This window comes from Musa acuminata, chromosome BXJ3-1, assembly GCF_036884655.1.
Source record: "Musa acuminata AAA Group cultivar baxijiao chromosome BXJ3-1, Cavendish_Baxijiao_AAA, whole genome shotgun sequence".
Lineage (NCBI taxonomy): Eukaryota > Viridiplantae > Streptophyta > Magnoliopsida > Zingiberales > Musaceae > Musa > Musa acuminata.
This window is the reverse complement of record NC_088349.1, coordinates 3,752,698-3,771,153: the sequence shown is the minus strand read 5'-3', so window position 1 is coordinate 3,771,153 and position 18,456 is coordinate 3,752,698. Positions and strand designations below refer to the sequence as shown.

Here is an 18,456-nt window from a genome sequence, read left to right as displayed (position 1 = left end):
AAAATAGGAAGAAATCAGATTTATTCTTGAAGATGAAAAATCTTAGTTAAAGATTATGAAAGTTTATTAATCGAGAACATGATTTTTTTTGAATTAAAGTCAAATCAAGAATATGATATATTTTTTTTTCAATAAAGCGAGAATCAATAAAGTGAATTTTTTTCATCTTGTGTGTGAGTAGTGTGAGGTCAAATTATTATTTTTGGATGAAATAATATCATCATCCACGTGGGATACGCATGGGTTATTTTCCTGATGAAATGATCATATCATGTAGAGAGAGGTATGTACACTTATTGAGCCAAGCCAAAACGAGTTTGATAATTATCCAAAATTTTTCTATTATAATTAATTACCATCAATTTATTTTTCTATCATTAATTTTATCTTTTTATCATTAAAAAGAAATCTGTTAGCTACTCCTCCAACATCATCATGGTTAGCTTCTTCTTCGATTAGCATTTGTTGCAAATGGTTATGTCAAAGTCATTGACCTGTGCATATGAATTATGAATTATGCTGGGGCACATGCGATGTGACTTGGATGTTGTAGCCATGGATGGTGTAGTTCATATCATATAGGGGAGGATGGAATATGAACACCTTCACAATAAGAATATCTACTACTGCATACCATCGCCACCTTCACCACCTCTTCTTAAGTCTCTTTCTACATCTCCTTGGGCCACTAATACTAATCTCTCATCTCTTTTGACTTCACCATCTATATATCTCTTTAACACACACACACACACACACACACATGATGGTAAGTTGCTTGTGAGCTTGTACAAATAAAATAACCAGAACTGATTTACAAACTACTGATACAGTAAACCCTAAATACCAATCACCAGTACATCATCTGTAAGGTATTTATGCTAATATATAACAGATGACTTCGATCAGCTTCAGATTAAAAAAACTAAAACAACATTCGATCCGGTAACTGACATGATCGAGGCATTGATGTTACAAACCAGGATCTTGGTGGTGGTAAAAACAGCCACAAAAAAAGGGGAAAAAGGTAATGAGACTTGAAGATGCTATACAACAAAGTTACAAAGATTAGGGCTGCAGCATTCCCACATATCGTGGTCGTCATGCGCTGTCATGAGCCACATGAGGTGTCGATCAATCAGTTGAAATGTGCAGTACGCTCGCTCTGAATCAATTACCTGATGGTGGCCTTTTGTTAGTCCGTTCAAGATTCAACGTCAAGGGACACAATCAGTGTTGCATGTGCCCTGTTGTATCTGTACCTTTGTTAATGTCGAATGTGAGCTTGCGAGACAATGACTGATGCTGGCCAGGAACAGTAGCATGCTGCGATAGATGATCAGTAACTGTCAGCTCTTACCCAAGCAATTAAATAACAGAAGCATATATCTGAATTAACATCATTCTTATACCATTGGATGGTCGAGATGAAGTTGTGGCATAGCCATACTGGGAACGTTGCAAGGTTGAACCACCCAACTTACATAGTTGTTGGCTTGCCCTTGCAAAACTGGCATGGGGACACCAATTGAGCCTCTCGGGGTGCACCATGTTATATTACCGCTGTTTGCTCCTTGAGATGCCATTGCATGATCAAATAAACCTTGAGAAGGTGTAAATGGTTCCTATATTGCATCAGGGACAACATACACAGTACAGGGTCACTAGAAAGCTCAAAACATGACTCAGGAAGATCACCAACTCAATCAAGAAAGAAAATTAGGACAAACCTGAGTAGGCATGATAGTGTCCTGAGGAAAAGGTGAGCAACCAGAAGGCTGCAGTGACATTGAATTGCCATAGGATGTGGTGCTCTCCCGATGAAATGATGCAACATGCGAGGGCTCATTAATCATCAACCGATCTGATGCATCATTAGTTTGCCCTATTCAACAAAAGGAAATGTAAATAGGATATGTCAAGTGACACAAGTTAAGATACTGATTACATACTTGCTTTTTCTTTAGTCTGTATTTTCTGGTAGATGGTTCCTGTGTTAACTGCATCATTACGGGATTGAAACTTCTTCTTCTGTTTCGAATCTTGTCCGTCCCTTGCACGAGCTTTCTTGCCCCTTTTTCTCTTACTTCCTAGTTCGTCCTGTTGAATATTGTCAATGAGTATCACATCATCCTCGGTTTGTCTACTCAATGGAGCCATGTGCAGAACATGTTCAACTTCAGCTATCAACTTATCAAGTTCTTGGTCAAAAATCTGTAGAGCATCTTCAGAAAATGCACTTTTTACAGCAATAGTAATTGCCTTATGGCAAACCCGGGAATACTGCTGCGTCAGAAGATCTTGGCCATCACTTTTAGCTATCAAATGATGCTTCCCAGATACAATCTCGACATTTGCATATTTGCTCCACCTTTTCAGTATATACTGGGAAGGCAAGTGAAGGATGTTGTTATTGTTAAGGACCTTTAGTGCATGCATGCATAAGATGCCCATACTCTCAAACTTTCTACAGCTGCATGACACTGTTAAATTTGATGGTTTAAGTTCAACGATCCCAAAAGAGTGCTTTCCAGGAAGGGCAACTTTGAAGGTGTACACTGTGCCATCTATTCCTATTGGTTCGCAAAGACAAGAAAGTTGGCTCTTAAACTCATCTTCAAATTCATTGTACATGAGCCTCGTATACGATTCTGCTGCTTCATTTAGCATAGGCATGTCAACCAGCAAAACTGGTTTGGTTTGTCTTGATTTATAATCCTCATATAGTTCCTTCTCACGAAATCGGTTCAATGACTTGTGATACTGCTCTAAAAATTTTGAAAGAGGCAACTTCCTATTGAAGTGCTTCTTGAAGTGATTCTTCATGCTCTCACTCCACTGCATTGTTGTCATGAAAGCAGAAAATGAGTTCTTATTATAAACCAATGCCCATCTTTCTCGAGCTGCATATACATCTTCTAACCACGAGTTACCAGCTAGATCATATTTGTGAATCAACCTAATCCATTTGGAGCAGAACTCCTCTTCAGAACCCTCTTCATGTATGCAGTCTTTAAAATCCTTCTGAAAGTTGGTGTCATTACTATAAACATGAGAAATATGTACAGTAGAGGTCTGAATTATATGCCATAAGCAAAAACGATGACATGTCTCAGGTAACGTCATACTAATTGCCCTTGATAATGCTGGACAATTGTCTGTCAAAATAGTTTGTGGTTGTAGTCCTGACATTGCAACCATGAAGGTTCTAAATAACCAAACAAATGATTCTGTGGTCTCATCTAACAAAATTGCAGCACCAAATAAAACAATTTGCCTATGATGATTGATACCAATGAATGGTGCAAATGGTACCTCACTCTTGTTTGGACGATAAGTTGTATCAAATAAGACCACATCGCCGAAATAGGTGTAATCAATTATCGATCGAGAATCTGCCCAAAAGAAGTTGGTCACTTGCTCCCTATCATCAAGCTGTATAGCGTAGAAAAATGAGGGATCCTCTAGCTGCTTAGCTTTCAAGAATTCTAAAAGAACTTGAGCATCTCCCTTCTCAAGTTCTCTCATCCTGTTAGTGTGAAGATAGCTACTTTGATCCTTCAAGAGAAACCCAATGGATTCAGCATCATGAGTGTCTTCTGCAGGAAATTCAAGAGGTTGTGCTGGCTTTTCCACAGCATCACTTACTCCATCATGTTGTGATTGCACTATCCTCCTATGAGACCTTAACAAGTGTGCTTTGTGTGGTCGTACAAGTGGATGATTGTGCTCATAAATGATTTTACTTACAACCCATATACCATCACGACTCACCTTATATTCAATGCGGGCCATACAATTGGTTCTCACAACATCACGTGGTTTTTTCGTCACATGTGTAGAATGCTTCTGACGAGCACCTTCATTGCTACACAAGAAGACTCTGTTCCGTACAGTCCCATCTTTTCTTCGACCAAGATGACCCTTTCGGACACTAAAACCTTTTCTTTGAGCATAATTGTTGTAAAACATATAAGCTTGGTCTTCGGAATGAAACACCATACCAACCTCTGGCTCCATTTGTGAATTTATAGTTGTCTTCTGAACAAGTGCTTTGTCCCCAATACCGGTATATCTTGTGCTAGGACCGACCTGGCCATCTTTTGAAGGTTGAGATTCCTTTCCCACATCCTCGATAGAAGCAGGCCCCTCTGTGATTGAATCTACCCCTGCATTGTCTCTGTCTTTCTCACTAAAAGAAGCTTCAATTGTTTCAACAGATTCACTATTCGAAGAAGAATTAGATAATTCCATTTCTGGAAGGAAAACAGCGAATTGGTGTAAAAGAAATGTCATAGCTAAACCACTAAAAGGATAAGAGATAATCAATGTTTTGATGAGTAAGCTAGTACCATATATCATTCAGAACTTGAGATTACATAATGTGCCTGACACTTGATGGTAAATATTTGAAGCACTTCAAGAATGTCTCATAATGTGTAGCATCAATTAACCCGTAAGCTCAGCATGATACAAGAATCATATATGTAACTACTTGTCACTAAACAAATAAATATTCATGAATGTGATAACTACTTATGCTACTATCATTGGCAACAACATAGATCTATCTATGAGAAAGAAAAAGGAAAATAGATATCCATCTAAATATCAAGATCACTTCTATATTAAATTTTTAGATTCCTTGTAATAATCAGATACTCAACCTACATAGCTCAAAAAGCCTTATAAGTTTCTCACAATTTTTGTCCTTCTAGTGTAGATAGTACTCCACGTTCACATAATGCTTCAAAAACCTCTTTGGTTAAATCATCCAAATTTAGGCCTGTTACTATTATCTTTCTCAAGGGTTTATAATTATTGAACTTTTGTGACCGTTACTTCAGCTATACCTTTATCCTTTTCTTTTCAATTTGCACTTTGTATGTTCTATTTAGTCATACTCGCAACACCCCTAGCTTCCAATGCTATCTCCATAACTCCAATTTAGAGTTTATCCAACTGATACAATTGAAGCAATATTAGCAGACGATATGTTCCCTGAGATGTCGACTTGAATATGCCAGTGCAAACAAGTAAAGATTCAAGATTGACCCTATGTGTAATCTGGGAGTGATAGGGAACTTATTGTTCTTGTACTAGTAATTGCTCCATTATATGCATTTTTTTATCACATCACTGTCTCAGTATTAAGTTCCTTACCAGGAATAAAATGCAAGTATTTTGCCTTTTCTTCATGCTTTTCATCTTAGTTAGTAGAGAAATCACCCTACCAAACCTTCTTGATTCAGAGCTAATTAACTTTCTAAGTATATATTTTATAGCGCTTTCTTTGCATAAGCACTCATCCCAAAGTCACAACATTGCAGTTCATTATCAAAATAGTTTTCATCCACTCATCATGCATCTTTTTTCTTGTTTCTGAACTTGTAAAATAAACTTAATCTCCTAAGCTGTTTGACATTTCAAAAAGAGGACATCATCTTCTACACCTTTACCTATTCAAGTCTATATTGAGGTACTTTTTCATTGTTTACCATATTTTTCATAAACCTACAATTTTCTTTCATGACATTATAACTCCAAATCCTGATTAGTCACAAGATTTTCATGAATTTTTCTAAACATGGCAACTCCATGTTTCCCAACTCCAAATCCTTTTTTTTAAACCTTTTTAGTAACTTTATGCATCTCTTTCTTCCCATCTTAGGATACTACTGAAAGCCTGAAACTTCTCGCCATTCTTGTATTTCTATGAAACACAGCAAATTTAACTCTACTTCCTTGAAGATACACCGCAATCACTAGATTCCAAGAGATTTTTTTCCTTTTACTGTAATACTTCCATTGCAATTGGTAACTTTCACCCAAATTCCACATTCCTTCCATTGCCATTCTATTTCTAAATTAAATTAAATATTCAATTTATTGAATTCCCTATTCATTTATATGATTAAAATTTATTTTTTAATTTCACTTTCTTATATAACAAAACAATTAATATATGCAGTGAAGCATTTTCTGGCTGAAATGACAAACTTTTGCATTAAACTCTATATACTCTCCAAATGAGAAAATATTTTTGTGTTGACAACTTGTTTTGCTCCTGTATGTATTTGGACCATGGAATCAAATATATATCATTCCCAGCCCGAGGACTGGTACTGGACCATACATTCCGGTACTGGTTAATATCATCATCTTATTATTCCTTTTTGTGAAGCCAGACACTACAAGTTGGTGTACAACAATATACCGGTAATGTACCAGTACGATGAAGTACCAAAACTAGTACCCGACCAAAATTTAAATCCTTGATTTAGACATTTATTTCATTTCATGCATTGAATATGACAAAAATCTAAAATTACATCTGTATTTTGTTCTCTGTATATGTACCATGTACCCTCTCATATTCTCTAGAATCCATATTGCCACTTAAATCTGCTTCTGTTGAAAGACTTTCATTGGTTGGTTTGATTATCTCATCCAAACCTCTACAGAATTTCCAGTTGATAAAAGATAATCCTATTTGAGAAGTATAAGCACTTACAACAATAAATATATTTTTCCAAGAACAAATATCAGAAGCTATTCCAGTACAGATTCTCTTAACCTCTACATATTTTCTTAGCCCTTATTACAACAATGGTGGCTCATTCTGATATCTTTTTATAAAAGAGATCACATCTGTCAATTTCCATAGATCTAGAAACATGCACCTGCCGATATTATATCTTTTAGGCAAAGTACATAAAATATCCTTCCATACATCTAGAATATGCATCTACCAAAATTATTTTCTTTAAGCAAAGGACGAAAAGGTATCCTTCCATTATAATGCTATTAACTACAATACTTCGAGGGGAACTCCTACATTTAAATTCCTTAGTCTAAACTTATGTTGTTGGACAAAATTCTTTAACCTCATTTCTCCAAAATCAGGCTAGAACCCTTGCTCATTTATGACTGTGTCAATGCCAATACAAATTGTCACTTTCAGGGGCATCTAAGCCCACTCCATTATTCTCTTTGAAGAATTCAGGTGCTGTACATGTGATGATGTACTGCATCCCAGAAATGACTCAATCACAATGTTTATTTCACAGAGATCTCTTTTATCATTGTTGTAGCAAAGCTTTATGCCAGCTGTTAGCTATTTGTCACAATCTTTCTCCTTCCTCTGATTTTAGGACAGATGTAACTTTATGTATGCATGGCCAAAGTTGCTTAAAATATTAACAAATTTGTTTGTTCACTCCTTTTCTAGAATAATCCAAAACATGGATTGCAGTTTCATTTGTAAAATGAAAGTTGAAGCAACTAAAATCCGTTTTCAGTGCAGGTTGACATGAATACAATATCAAGAGTTTCTATGCAATTTGTAGGAATTTTGATCAATAACACAGTTTTGGTCATTTCTTCTAAAACCAACAGATTTTGTCTAGTTCATAGAGAAACCAATCTATAAAGAATTAAGTGCACCATTGAGCTAGGCAAAAAGCTGCCTCACTCCCCATAGTGTCTCACGTATCTTGGAAGTTATTTCCTTCCTGATTAAATTTTCTCCCCAAGATCAAAGAAATTCATAAATTTTACTCAGCTCACTTTACATTCTTGATGTTCTGTTTTAGTGAAGAGAGAGAGAGAGAGAGAGAGAGAGAGAGAGAGAGAGAGAGGTTTGAAGTATAAAATTTTGATTTTCCTCCTAAAACATTCTTTCCTGTGTTTGCTTTGTCGAATCTTTTGTGTTCATGAAAGTGAGATGAGCTCTTGGAGATACATACATTTCATTACTTTTCTAAATGATAAAGCTATAAGTGTCTGGATATAGTGTTACCTCAGTCATGGGGTAAGTTAAAGGAGTTCACGTGTGTGACAGATCCTTTAATATATGCTACACATGAAAGCATCAATTTTGCACATATTAAAGGAAATGTTCCATGCAACTTATGTCAATATTGCAAGCAAACATGCTGCACAATGATCATGTTGGCAGGTAGCTATAAAATCCTTTCAGAAGACCCTTGTAATACTAATTCTTGAGATACTAACTAGTTGTGATATGTTAGTTTTCAGTGTACACTTTCTAGTTTTCTTGCTTTTGCCATTTGTGATCTGTTTTCCCTTTTTTTTTTTCTTTTTTTTTTTCTAGTTTATAGTTTTTGTTAGTTGTTTACCAAGCCCAAAACCAAAATCCTAGAAAATTAACCATAAGTGTTGAACCTGTCAAAGTGTTTCACACAAAACTATTAGTCACCTAACCAAATTCACTGAACATGTCCTGATAAAATCCCAGCTGTGTAATTACTACCAATATATGCAACATACATGTATAAGCAACTCTCTTGATTACAAAACCAGATATTGTAGCAAGTGATCACTCGATATAGGCAACCCATGAGTAGAACAATCAACTAACCAAAATATGCATGACTGTCGCTTACAAAATAAAGAGCTTGATAAATATTCATTGCTGAGAATACCCGACAAATGCCAAGATAAATTAAAACCACTTATAGACCTGTCATGACCATTGTCACCTTAAAAAGGTTCAGAGACTCAGGGGGTTCACTAGGGTATTAACAAAAAGCAAGATCAAATCTTCCAGCAGAAAATCTAATAACTAATTTTATTCTTTGTCGAGATCAAAATGCGATACATACATAAATAAGAAGCCAAGAAATTGTTAGTTAGTTCCTAGCACAAAAAGAGGTAATACTAAGCCACTGAAGCTGTTTGCAGAAGTTAATGGCTAAGGATCCTAAACTTCAAGAAGACTACATATGAGGGAAAAAAGTAACCTCTGAGAAACAATCACAAGGAGTAACATAATGCAGTACTCCAGACAGCTAAGCTAATTACTGAGCAGATGAAACTAAACACTTGACAATGTTAATGATAAACATCAAAGACCAATATCACAGTTTTATGGAAGCCAACTATAACTGATCCTCCTCGGTTAGGGAGTTCGAGAATTCAGAAACTTGTGTCAGCAAACCGTAAAAAGATAAAAAGGGGGTCTTACAACCAAGCAAAATCAGGTCTGATACTACTGTCTAGCATAATCTGTTTGTTGGCCATACAAGACACAATATAGGCGAATTGAAATTCTCATATTCTAATAAATGCAGGGAAAAGTTCGATCAAGTTCCAAGCAATCAGAGAAACGAACCAAAAATTGGGTAAGTAAGGATTATGAATCCAGACCTAACAGTTTAGGTACTGGAGAAGAAAAAGATAGCTTCTTTAACAATATAATCCAACGAGATAACCATCCTGGCGATTACAAGCATCCCTAAAATTGAGAAAATAAAAAAAATAGGGGAAAAACATCAAATCACCTAAAGCGTCGAACGGATAACAGATTGAACACCGGAAACTTTAGGGGCCGATCGCCGGCGGATCAATTTAGGGTTCCCAGCGCCGGAGAAGGGGAGGGCGGAGCGAACTCCTAAGCGAGAGTCCGTATAGAACTATGCGTGAGGGCAACGAGGTCGATCGAAACCCTATCCTTTGATGCACATACATATCAGTATGGGATATCTCGAATCCACCGTCCATTTACTCCTCTCGTTGATTTGAGCCATTCGATTTAGCATCTTTCTTTTGTTCGATGATGTCGAACGCATATGGATGCGACCGCAGTACGTAAGTCCTCTTTGATGAAGAAGGCGGATTCCAATATCTGAATGATCCAGATCCGGATCCGAAATCCGAAATCCGTTAAAACATCTCTCGGCGTCGTTTTTGGCTTCGCGGAGAGTTGTGAGCGTAGTAGGCATCGCGGGGGCGGGGATCGCGAACAACGGCGGCGAGCCTCCGACCGCTCCATAGCCGGACCGATGGCGCGACGCACGGTTTAGCTGCTCCTTCGGTTTGAGTTGTGTTGTTTGAAACCCTTGGAATCTGCTCTTGCGAACATCTCTTGATGGTGCTTTCGAATTATTCGCTTCTGGTTTCCGGGTGGGCGTCGCATTTAATAGATGTCCAAGATTGTTGTGTTAGTTGTTTCTTTTCGTGGTATTTGTGCATTGAATTCGTCTCTCAGTTATGTTGTGCCGATCGTTTCGATGGTGTGAAAACTCGGTGCTTTTTCCCGAGTAAGATGGATCCTATTTTGTATGGGTTTCTTTTAGATCTTTGTGTTTCTTTGGAAGTTTCCTTAAAATTTGATGAATGTTAATGAATTATAAATGCATAAGAGATCTGTGGCTTACGTTCTTTCTCACGATGCTTGAAATGCAGATATGCAACTAACGGAATTTTCAGATGATTAGTTCAATGAGGAAAAAAATGCAATTTTGCTAAACTTCGAAAGGTATCGATGTAAGATAGTTTTCTTGATACCCAGTTCAAACCATGGGTGTAGGATTCATCTTGAATCTGCTATGAACGCTTTCATGACAGTGTCACCAGATGGAAATGCCGTTAGGGACTAGGGAAACGGTGGGATAAGGTATATGTAAGTAAGAGGGGCAACATGCATATATATAGTATGCACAACATGTTTTCTTGGAGCATACCACTAAATTTTGGTTTCAACTAAATACTAAGGAATAAGGTTGGAGGAAATATATTATTCGAAGAAGATACTTGTGGAGGCTGTTTCAAAGATTCAATGTACGAATTAAGATCAATTCTTTGATTATGTTAAGCCAGAACTGGTATCTTATTGAATAGTTTTGTTGACCAGAAAACATTATGCAGAATTGAACTTTCTTAGAGGACTTGGTTAGAAGAAGGACAAATAAACTCTAAAAGAAGGCTTGTATCAATCTGATTAAGAGTTTTCTTTTTTCTATTTTCACATTGGAAAAATTATGATGTAAAACTAAAAGTCTCCTTTCGCTGTTCTCTTCTCTGAATACAAGTTAAGGCAGCTTTTATGGATCGTCTCCATTTTTGGTTAAGAGGAAGCGTTTTAGTGCCTTGGTGGACCATCACATAACTTTGCCTACAACGATTTAAATAAAATATCCCAAAGCATCCATGGAATATTTAATGGGTACAAGGTTGCATATGTATATACAAACAAGGAATGCCATTTTGTGTACTGGACCCGTATACAAAGAAAAATAATGAAACAAACAAGTGGATTTTACGAAAGCACACTCAATTTACAAAATTGTAATTTTAGCAAAGGAAAACACATGTAGAGCAATTATACAAATACCATACTTGGGAGAGAGAGACACTGATGTTCTTTTCGATTAGCTCAGTTGATTGTTGAGGTTGCTCTGGTGACACTAGATCCTAGATAGTTGGGCATTGGTTGATTGTGTAAAGATAGGGATAGTACTGACATGTTTTATGACCTCTGGGGCTTTAAGGGTTATGCACCAAGTAGTATAGATAGGATAGTAGGAAGAGAGTAGAATAAGAGAGAATATTTTAGATTAACTAGAAGTCCTCTGATTTCACCTTGGTGGAAGAATATGGATTCACATTATTTACACAAATTTTAAGGAAAGCAAGCTTTTCATTTTGTTCTACGATATATCTGATTACCTTTTTTTCACCTTTTTTATAGAATCCTCAGGTGTAGGAAGAAAGAAATAAGAAAAATAAATGATAAGAGTTATATCCCTTTAGTCAAGACTAATCAATCATCCTATTTTCTTGGGAAGATGCACTTTTAAATTTGATTGACATATAATCTACCCTTTTCTACAAAATATTCGACCGACATTGATTTTCCTCTTTGCAGAGAATCTTCAATCAAGCCTAAGTTCTTGTTCTCCTTTCATCTTTTATTATTATTATTATTTTTTCGCTGAGCAATTTAGTTAAGTGTTTTAGAGATAATTAGAACTTTTCAAGTGATTGCGGGTGGACTTCTCATGTAATGATTGCTATTTCATGACAGGGTGAATTTGAATGGTTAACTCAAGTGAAATTTCAAGTGGTTGTTATCAATGGTCACCTGAGTGGTCTTGTGATTAAATCATTAACCCAAGGGGTTTCTAGTTATTCTGAAATGAAGCATGGTGGAAATGAGATAATTTTTTTACTGGGTGTGCATTATTTCTAGTTATTCTGATATGAAGCAAGGTGGAAATGTGATAATTTTTTACTGCGTGTCATTACTGGTTTCATGCACTGAACATTCTTGGATTTAGGTGCTCTGTGCTTGTACACTTCACATTTGAATCCGTAACTTTCTGAACCATTTCCTGAAAGAAGGCAATTATTGCTCGTGAATATTGGAATGCCTCGCATGGTCAGAAGCTGAAGCTACCTTAGGGGTTCTTCTAAAATTTTGCATGAATATCCATGCCTTTATCTCTATTGTTTTTCTTTTTCAATTCGATAACTGGATTTTTTGTTCGGTCCAAATAACCTTGAAAACTAGATTGTGGGCAGATCTTCCCTGACAGCCCATGACTAGGAGTCCTGGGACCTTGTCCAATGTTGAGGTCTCTTAACTTTTTAATTATTAATTTTTAATTTTCTTTTGCACATCCTTGATTGAGATGTAGCAAGGATTGAGCTGGCTTCATACATGATCAATTATCTTTTTTCCTTCTGTATTCTTTTTAACTGCACAAAGTTTCTTCTGCATGAACTACTGCCTCTTCCATCTCTTCGAGTTTCAGATACTGTTCTTTTTCACTGGTTGTGTTCTGCTTTTGATTGCATGAGGACTTGATGTGTTAAGTTCTTTTTTTAAGATGCACCAATGTACCAATTTGTTGCTGATATCCGTAGAAGAAAAAGAAACAAGTCTTTTGTTGTGTGATCTTGACATCTTTTCGGCACTTAAAAAGTTTGAACATATATATTAGTAAGATAACAATTTGAGGCCATCATTTTTTTCATCTATTTGGTATGTCCAAGTGACTTTCTAGCATAAGGGCTCATCTATTTTGAAAATTTTACCTGAGCATCAGTTTGTCTGTGTTTTCTCTTACTTATGATCTGCATTCAAAGGGCTAATTATAGATTACTTCATGTAGTTAGACCTTTTTAGCATTTCGATCTCTAGATAAAAAAATTTATATTGGAATCTCTATAGTTATGAAAGTGAAACATCTAACTTCATTTATCCTAACGCCATCGGTTTTATTCGACGGAAGTATGAAAATATGGGCAAAAAGATAATTTCAACATCTTAATTACGTTTTCGATGGTTGTGGACGATGACGTCGTTGGGGTCGTGGGTGACCATTGTAGATGAGGAGAGAGACCGATGACGAGAGGCGAGACAAAGGGAGAGGAGGAAAAGGACAACGCAGATGTCGACACTTTGGATCTATATCGGCGTTGCTCGACAACTGCGTCGGCGCTAATGCAGATGCAAAGCAGCGAAAGGGTCACTCAGCATCTGCATCGGCCCCGACGTAGATGCAGAGTGGCATTGATGCAGATGCCAAGTGGCCCTTTCGCCGCTCTGTATTTGCGTCAGCATCGACACAAATGCTAAGTGGCGCTGACGCAAATGTAGAGTAACGAAAGGGCCACTTGACATCTGCATCGGTGCTGATGTATATGTATAGTGACGCCGTCGCAGATGCAGAACGTTGACACCTGCGTCGTCCTCTTCTTCCTCTCCCTTTACCTCACCTCGCGCCACCGCTCTTCCTCGTTATCCACAACAACCACCCACGACCCCCAACGACTCCGTCGTCCGTCTCCATCGAATTGTAATTTGGACGTTAAAATTATCTTTTTGCCCATTGTTTTTGTGCTTCTGTTAGTAAAACCGATAGCGTTAGGATAAATAGAGTTAGATGTTTCACTTTTATAATTATAAAGATTTCAATGTAAATTTTCTAAGTCTAAGGACCGGGACGTTAAAGAGGTCTAACTACAAAGGTTAATATGTAATTAGCCTTCATTCAAAACAAAAGAAAAATAAACTCTTGCCTAAGATTATGTTCCCGGTGAAGAAATAAATGGCATGTAGCTTGGTAAAAAAAAAAAGAGTAAGTGATTAAAGTTTTGAACAATGTTTGACAGTGAGATTTCTCTATGGTGCTAATCTCTGACCTTTGAAATATGACTCTCGAAATGCATGTAAACAAAGCTGGAAGCCGCCCATTTAGGTTATTCTTGTAACATTTTCATCTAGCAAGAATATATTAGGAGGTCTGGAATGAGAGTTAAAGCAGAACACCTCATTCCTTCTTTGGTACTGACCTTTATGTTGAATGACATGATCCATGGAGAAGGCCAACTGTATCCTTCTCCAAGAGGTAGGCTTAATATTAGTAACATGTTTCCATCAGGGGCTTGTGAATGAATTCACATGAACAATCATTGTATCTGGTCTGACTTCATTTTTCTGTGGTGCATGTTTTTGACATGTTACTCTGGATATGCATTTCCTGTTCAATGCAGCAGCTGTGATCCATGATGTCCACATCAACTACCTAATGCTTAAAGGGCAGCTGGATGTCAAAAAATCAATTGCTTGCTAATCATATTCAAATGATCTTTTCGTGTCTTCTGAACTCATCCTTTGAAGGGACAATTAACACAAGGAAACTTGCATGAGTCACCAACCCAGCTGAACCTTTCTTCTTGTGCAGGGTGAGCTTTCTTCTCAAAGCTGTTTTCTGATGTTGTGGAATCTGCAGCAGCCAAATGCCTGACAGCCAACCAGGTTTTGTAGCCTAATTAGTAGCCACAGGACCACACAGAGAGTTATAACTGGCATCTGCAAGTGCAATTATTGGGTTAGTTTAATGCCTCATTTGATGTGAAAAGTACCCTGCCTGCTACTTGATTCAATTTGAGTCTTCATCAATACTTGTTCAGTTGCCTGAGCTGTAGTCATGCTGTTCATAAGTCAGAGAGAAGGATGTGCAAGCAATCATCCATTTTGGCATATTTGAGGCATTTTAGTTAAAATTTTGATATCAGTAGCAGAATTACATGCATAATTGAAGCATCATCTTTTAATCATATTAGGTAGGTTCTTAATGTTGTTTTCACATAGTTGTGTATTATACAGTGAATTTGTAGATGTAGAAATTTCATACTTAGAATTAACTTTATATATATGTATAAAGAATATGGTTATGAGATATGGATTGAACATGGACTTGATTAAGTTGGATATTGGTGGAACAAGTGGATCAATCAGTTGGACTGTAAGATTAATAAAGTTTTCTAAAATTAACATATAATTAAATATTATGATAAAAAATATAAAACATATGATAATATTATTGAGATAATAATGAATATATTTTATGATAAATGACTTAAATATCCATAAAAAAAATTCAGATGTCTTTGATGGTAGATAAAAAAATATTTTAATATTGAAGAGAGAAGAAAGGACAAGGAGAAAAATAATGGGAGATTGTAGGTCTAATCACCAATGTTTCACAACAGTAACCTACTTGTGGAATCATACTTCATAGCTCTGCTGCCCTATGTTTTATGACATGACACACAGATTTGAAATACTATAATCTTGAATGGTTTCAGACAACTGTTTTGGCAATCAACCTGTGGATCTCAAGTTGATGTGTTCATCCCAGACTGTGTCGAGCTTATCCTAGTTTGACTTGTGAATGTGGATTTAAATTACTATATTTTATGATAATATTAATGCACTACTACATTTGATATAATGAACAATATATTCTCTATAATAAATTTAAATTTGGATTACTATATTACGGTATCAGATTATATAATAGGATATCGATTTTTTAGTTGGTACCGGATGATGTAGGTCGATGTATCGCCCGATATAAAGATACCATCATGCCATATCGACATGATAAATTATTGAAGTCGGTATCTATTTTTTTCCTTGTTTAAACCAAATTAAAACGTATTATGTCAACATCATCGAAAATAATAAAAGAATAAAGAGCAAAGGAGGGGGACTAATCTAGTAACTTGCAAGGTGCATGCAAAATGTGTGGCCTTCTCTTGTTTCAGTTGTATGAATTCAAGCCTATTTATAGCTGTGATGTAGGAATTCAAGCCTCTTTCATTTGGTGCAATCATTCACTAACTTGCAACCACAGCTGCCAATGGCCACCAGACACTAATTCTCCACAAACAATGCATGGAAAGCAAAAAAAAGAATGAACCAAAAGAGCAAGTGCAAACACATAGGAAGATTAGATTTATTGTTTAGATCAACCTAATATTCGTTTAATTATCAGAATGTAATCTTAATCTGTATGAGTCTTTGGAATTAGTTTTCAGAAGCAATTTTGTTCTGCTTAACATCTAGAATTGATGAAGTGCTGTGTGCACAGTAAAATGATCTGTTGTTAGCATCTAATGCGCGCGCACACACACACATACATATATATATATATATATATATATATATATATATATATATATATATATATATATATATATATTGTATATAGTGTAAGCCAAGAAAATATAATTTGGGGATATATAACAATTTTATAATTGATAGTTCACATTTTATGTGGGATTAATATAATCATAGTATCATAGTGAAACTAACAGTGCTTCAATATGTTACCTTATAGAATGTATATTTATTACATATACACTAGCTTTCAATGAAACCTTACACCCTTGTTCTTATAGTGGAACATTTGCATTAGCCTATATATAGTCTATTATTCTCACTACCTTGTCAGATAAATACATTGCTATTGTCCCATCTCTCTCTCTCTCTCTCTCTCTCTCTCTCTCTCTGCGACTGAGGAGGAGGAATAGACGATGGGTGCGTTTGATCACCTCTCGGATTTTTGCAGTGTCACAGAGACAAGGAGAGCATTGCAAATAAGGAAAAGGAAGCCGCTACAGGTGGAGAACACAGTACCATGGCAGCAAGCAGTTCTTTTCTGTATTCTAGTCTGCCTCAGGAGAAGAAGAGAATAGAATAAGCTCTTCTCTTTCGCTACTTGTTCAGTGTACTCCGACTTGTTCTCACCATCAGCTTCTTTGTTTTCTTGGCCTGTGTTGGGTCAATCATCAGACTGTCGATCTGAAGGTGAAGATGGACTGTGATGGCTGTGAAAGGAGAGTAAAGCACGCTGTGAGCTCAATCAGAGGTACAATCGACACACCTCACTTGATTTCCTATCGTTTCTTGGATCGTCAGTTGGAGATTTGTCCTTGGATCCTGCACTCATCTTTAGATCATGCTAAAAGCTTGCACAGAAGAGAGTGAACTCCATTCAATCGGATGTATATGGATCGCTGTTTCTGGTAGGAGCACTGACATACATCATCGAAACTGGTGGTCAGGTGTGACGAACGTGAACGTGAACCGAAAGCAGAGCAGGGTGACGGTCACCGGCCACATCGAGGCAAAGGAAGTGGTGAGGAAGATAAAGAGCACCGGGAAGAGGGCGGAGGCTTGGCCTTACGTCCCCTACAGCTTGGTCGCGTATCCTTACGTCGCCGGCGCCTACGACAAGAAGGCCCCAGCCGGCTTCGTTCGGAACGTGGCGCAGGCGGTGGCGAGCCCCAGTGCGCCGGAGGAGAAGATCTCGTCGCTCTTCAGCGATGAGAACCCGAACGCATGCACTGTGATGTGAATGAACTCACGTACTGTTGTTATCTTCTTGGATTAGTATGCACGTAAATAGGGATGCAGGTATGTATATATCCATGCGTACGTATGTAGACCACATATCATATCTGCATGAACTGTTAGGATGATTTGATGCGAGGAGAACCCATGCATGCATGTCTCTCTTGGTATTATAATAGTATGATCACCTTTTGCTATTTGTTGAAATGAAATTAATTGAAATATTACATTTATGATTAAAAATTAAATCCATTTTAGATGTGCTTATTTGTATAATCTCGGGTTTACTCACTCACCACATTAATATAGAAAAATAAAATATTTGAGTTTAATGTGTTAAGTATAATCCAATTCTTAATTGTTAAATTATACTATTACTTTAATTGAGTATTTGGTAACTTAAAAATATTAATAATTAAACTAGCATGACAATCAAGAGGTCAATCGACTACGATAACCGAGTCAAATTTGAATTAGTAAGTAATTAGATCCACCCAAACATAAAACCATGATCCATAATTGTACCCAAAATTGTGCCCAAAAAAATTATTATTGTACCCAAAAAGTAATTAGTAATTCCATAATTGTACCCAAAAAAATTATTATTTGACTAGCAGAATGGGCCTTAATTGGACTTCTTATCTTTCCTCAATTTTAATTCTTGATCACATGGATTCTTGTGTAAGGTATATACCAATGGATGTCAAGTCCACATCATTGAGGGAAGTGGATGTGAAGACTTGGTTTCACTGGTGGGAAGTGACTGGAGCAAGAAGAAGAACTTGATGCATAGAGTGGCATCTCTCCCAACCAGTCTTCCTTGTGATGATGGCACTGTGTAATCTTGATTCTGCCACCAGAGAGTTGCTGAAGGAATGATTTCAGACAAGCAAATGCCTGCTTTATTCTATATTCCTTTTTGCCAAAGTTGAACATTTCAAGTAAGTCTCTCTCTCTTTCTCTTATCTCAGGACATTCTGGATTTGTTATAGGAAGTCAAG

General features: G+C 36.7%; 2 protein-coding genes across 5 annotated transcripts; one reads left to right on the top strand and one right to left on the bottom strand.

Annotated features, from left to right (window-relative positions):
- Positions 1–764: 764 nt before the first annotated feature.
- Positions 765–9,448, bottom strand: LOC135628274 (protein FAR1-RELATED SEQUENCE 5-like). Of its 2 annotated transcripts, none has more exons than XM_065134878.1 (5): positions 9,306–9,448; positions 1,953–4,256; positions 1,731–1,885; positions 1,413–1,625; positions 765–1,326 (listed from the first exon to the last, which is right to left on the bottom strand). In XM_065134878.1, the coding sequence occupies exons 2-5, from the start codon at positions 4,252–4,254 to the stop codon at positions 1,231–1,233; spliced, it is 2,766 nt and encodes a 921-aa protein (XP_064990950.1). In that variant the 5' UTR covers positions 4,255–4,256; positions 9,306–9,448; the 3' UTR covers positions 765–1,230. The 2 variants fall into 2 exon arrangements, with proteins under 2 accessions (XP_064990950.1, XP_064990951.1); XM_065134879.1 differs by having other exon boundaries at positions 1,731–1,864.
- A 7,099-nt stretch (positions 9,449–16,547) lies between these two features.
- Positions 16,548–18,396, top strand: LOC135583298 (heavy metal-associated isoprenylated plant protein 20-like). Of its 3 annotated transcripts, XR_010493094.1 has the most exons (4): positions 16,548–16,722; positions 16,895–16,970; positions 17,071–17,518; positions 18,142–18,396. XR_010493094.1 is itself a non-coding variant. In XM_065135886.1 (3 exons), exons 1-3 carry the CDS (start codon positions 16,636–16,638, stop codon positions 17,457–17,459), a joined length of 552 nt encoding a protein of 183 aa, XP_064991958.1. In that variant the 5' UTR covers positions 16,548–16,635; the 3' UTR covers positions 17,460–17,682. The 3 variants fall into 3 exon arrangements, 2 of the variants coding, with proteins under 2 accessions (XP_064991958.1, XP_064991959.1); XM_065135886.1 differs by lacking the exon at positions 18,142–18,396 and having other exon boundaries at positions 17,071–17,682; XM_065135887.1 differs by lacking the exon at positions 18,142–18,396 and having other exon boundaries at positions 16,551–16,722; positions 17,167–17,682.
- Positions 18,397–18,456: the final 60 nt, after the last annotated feature.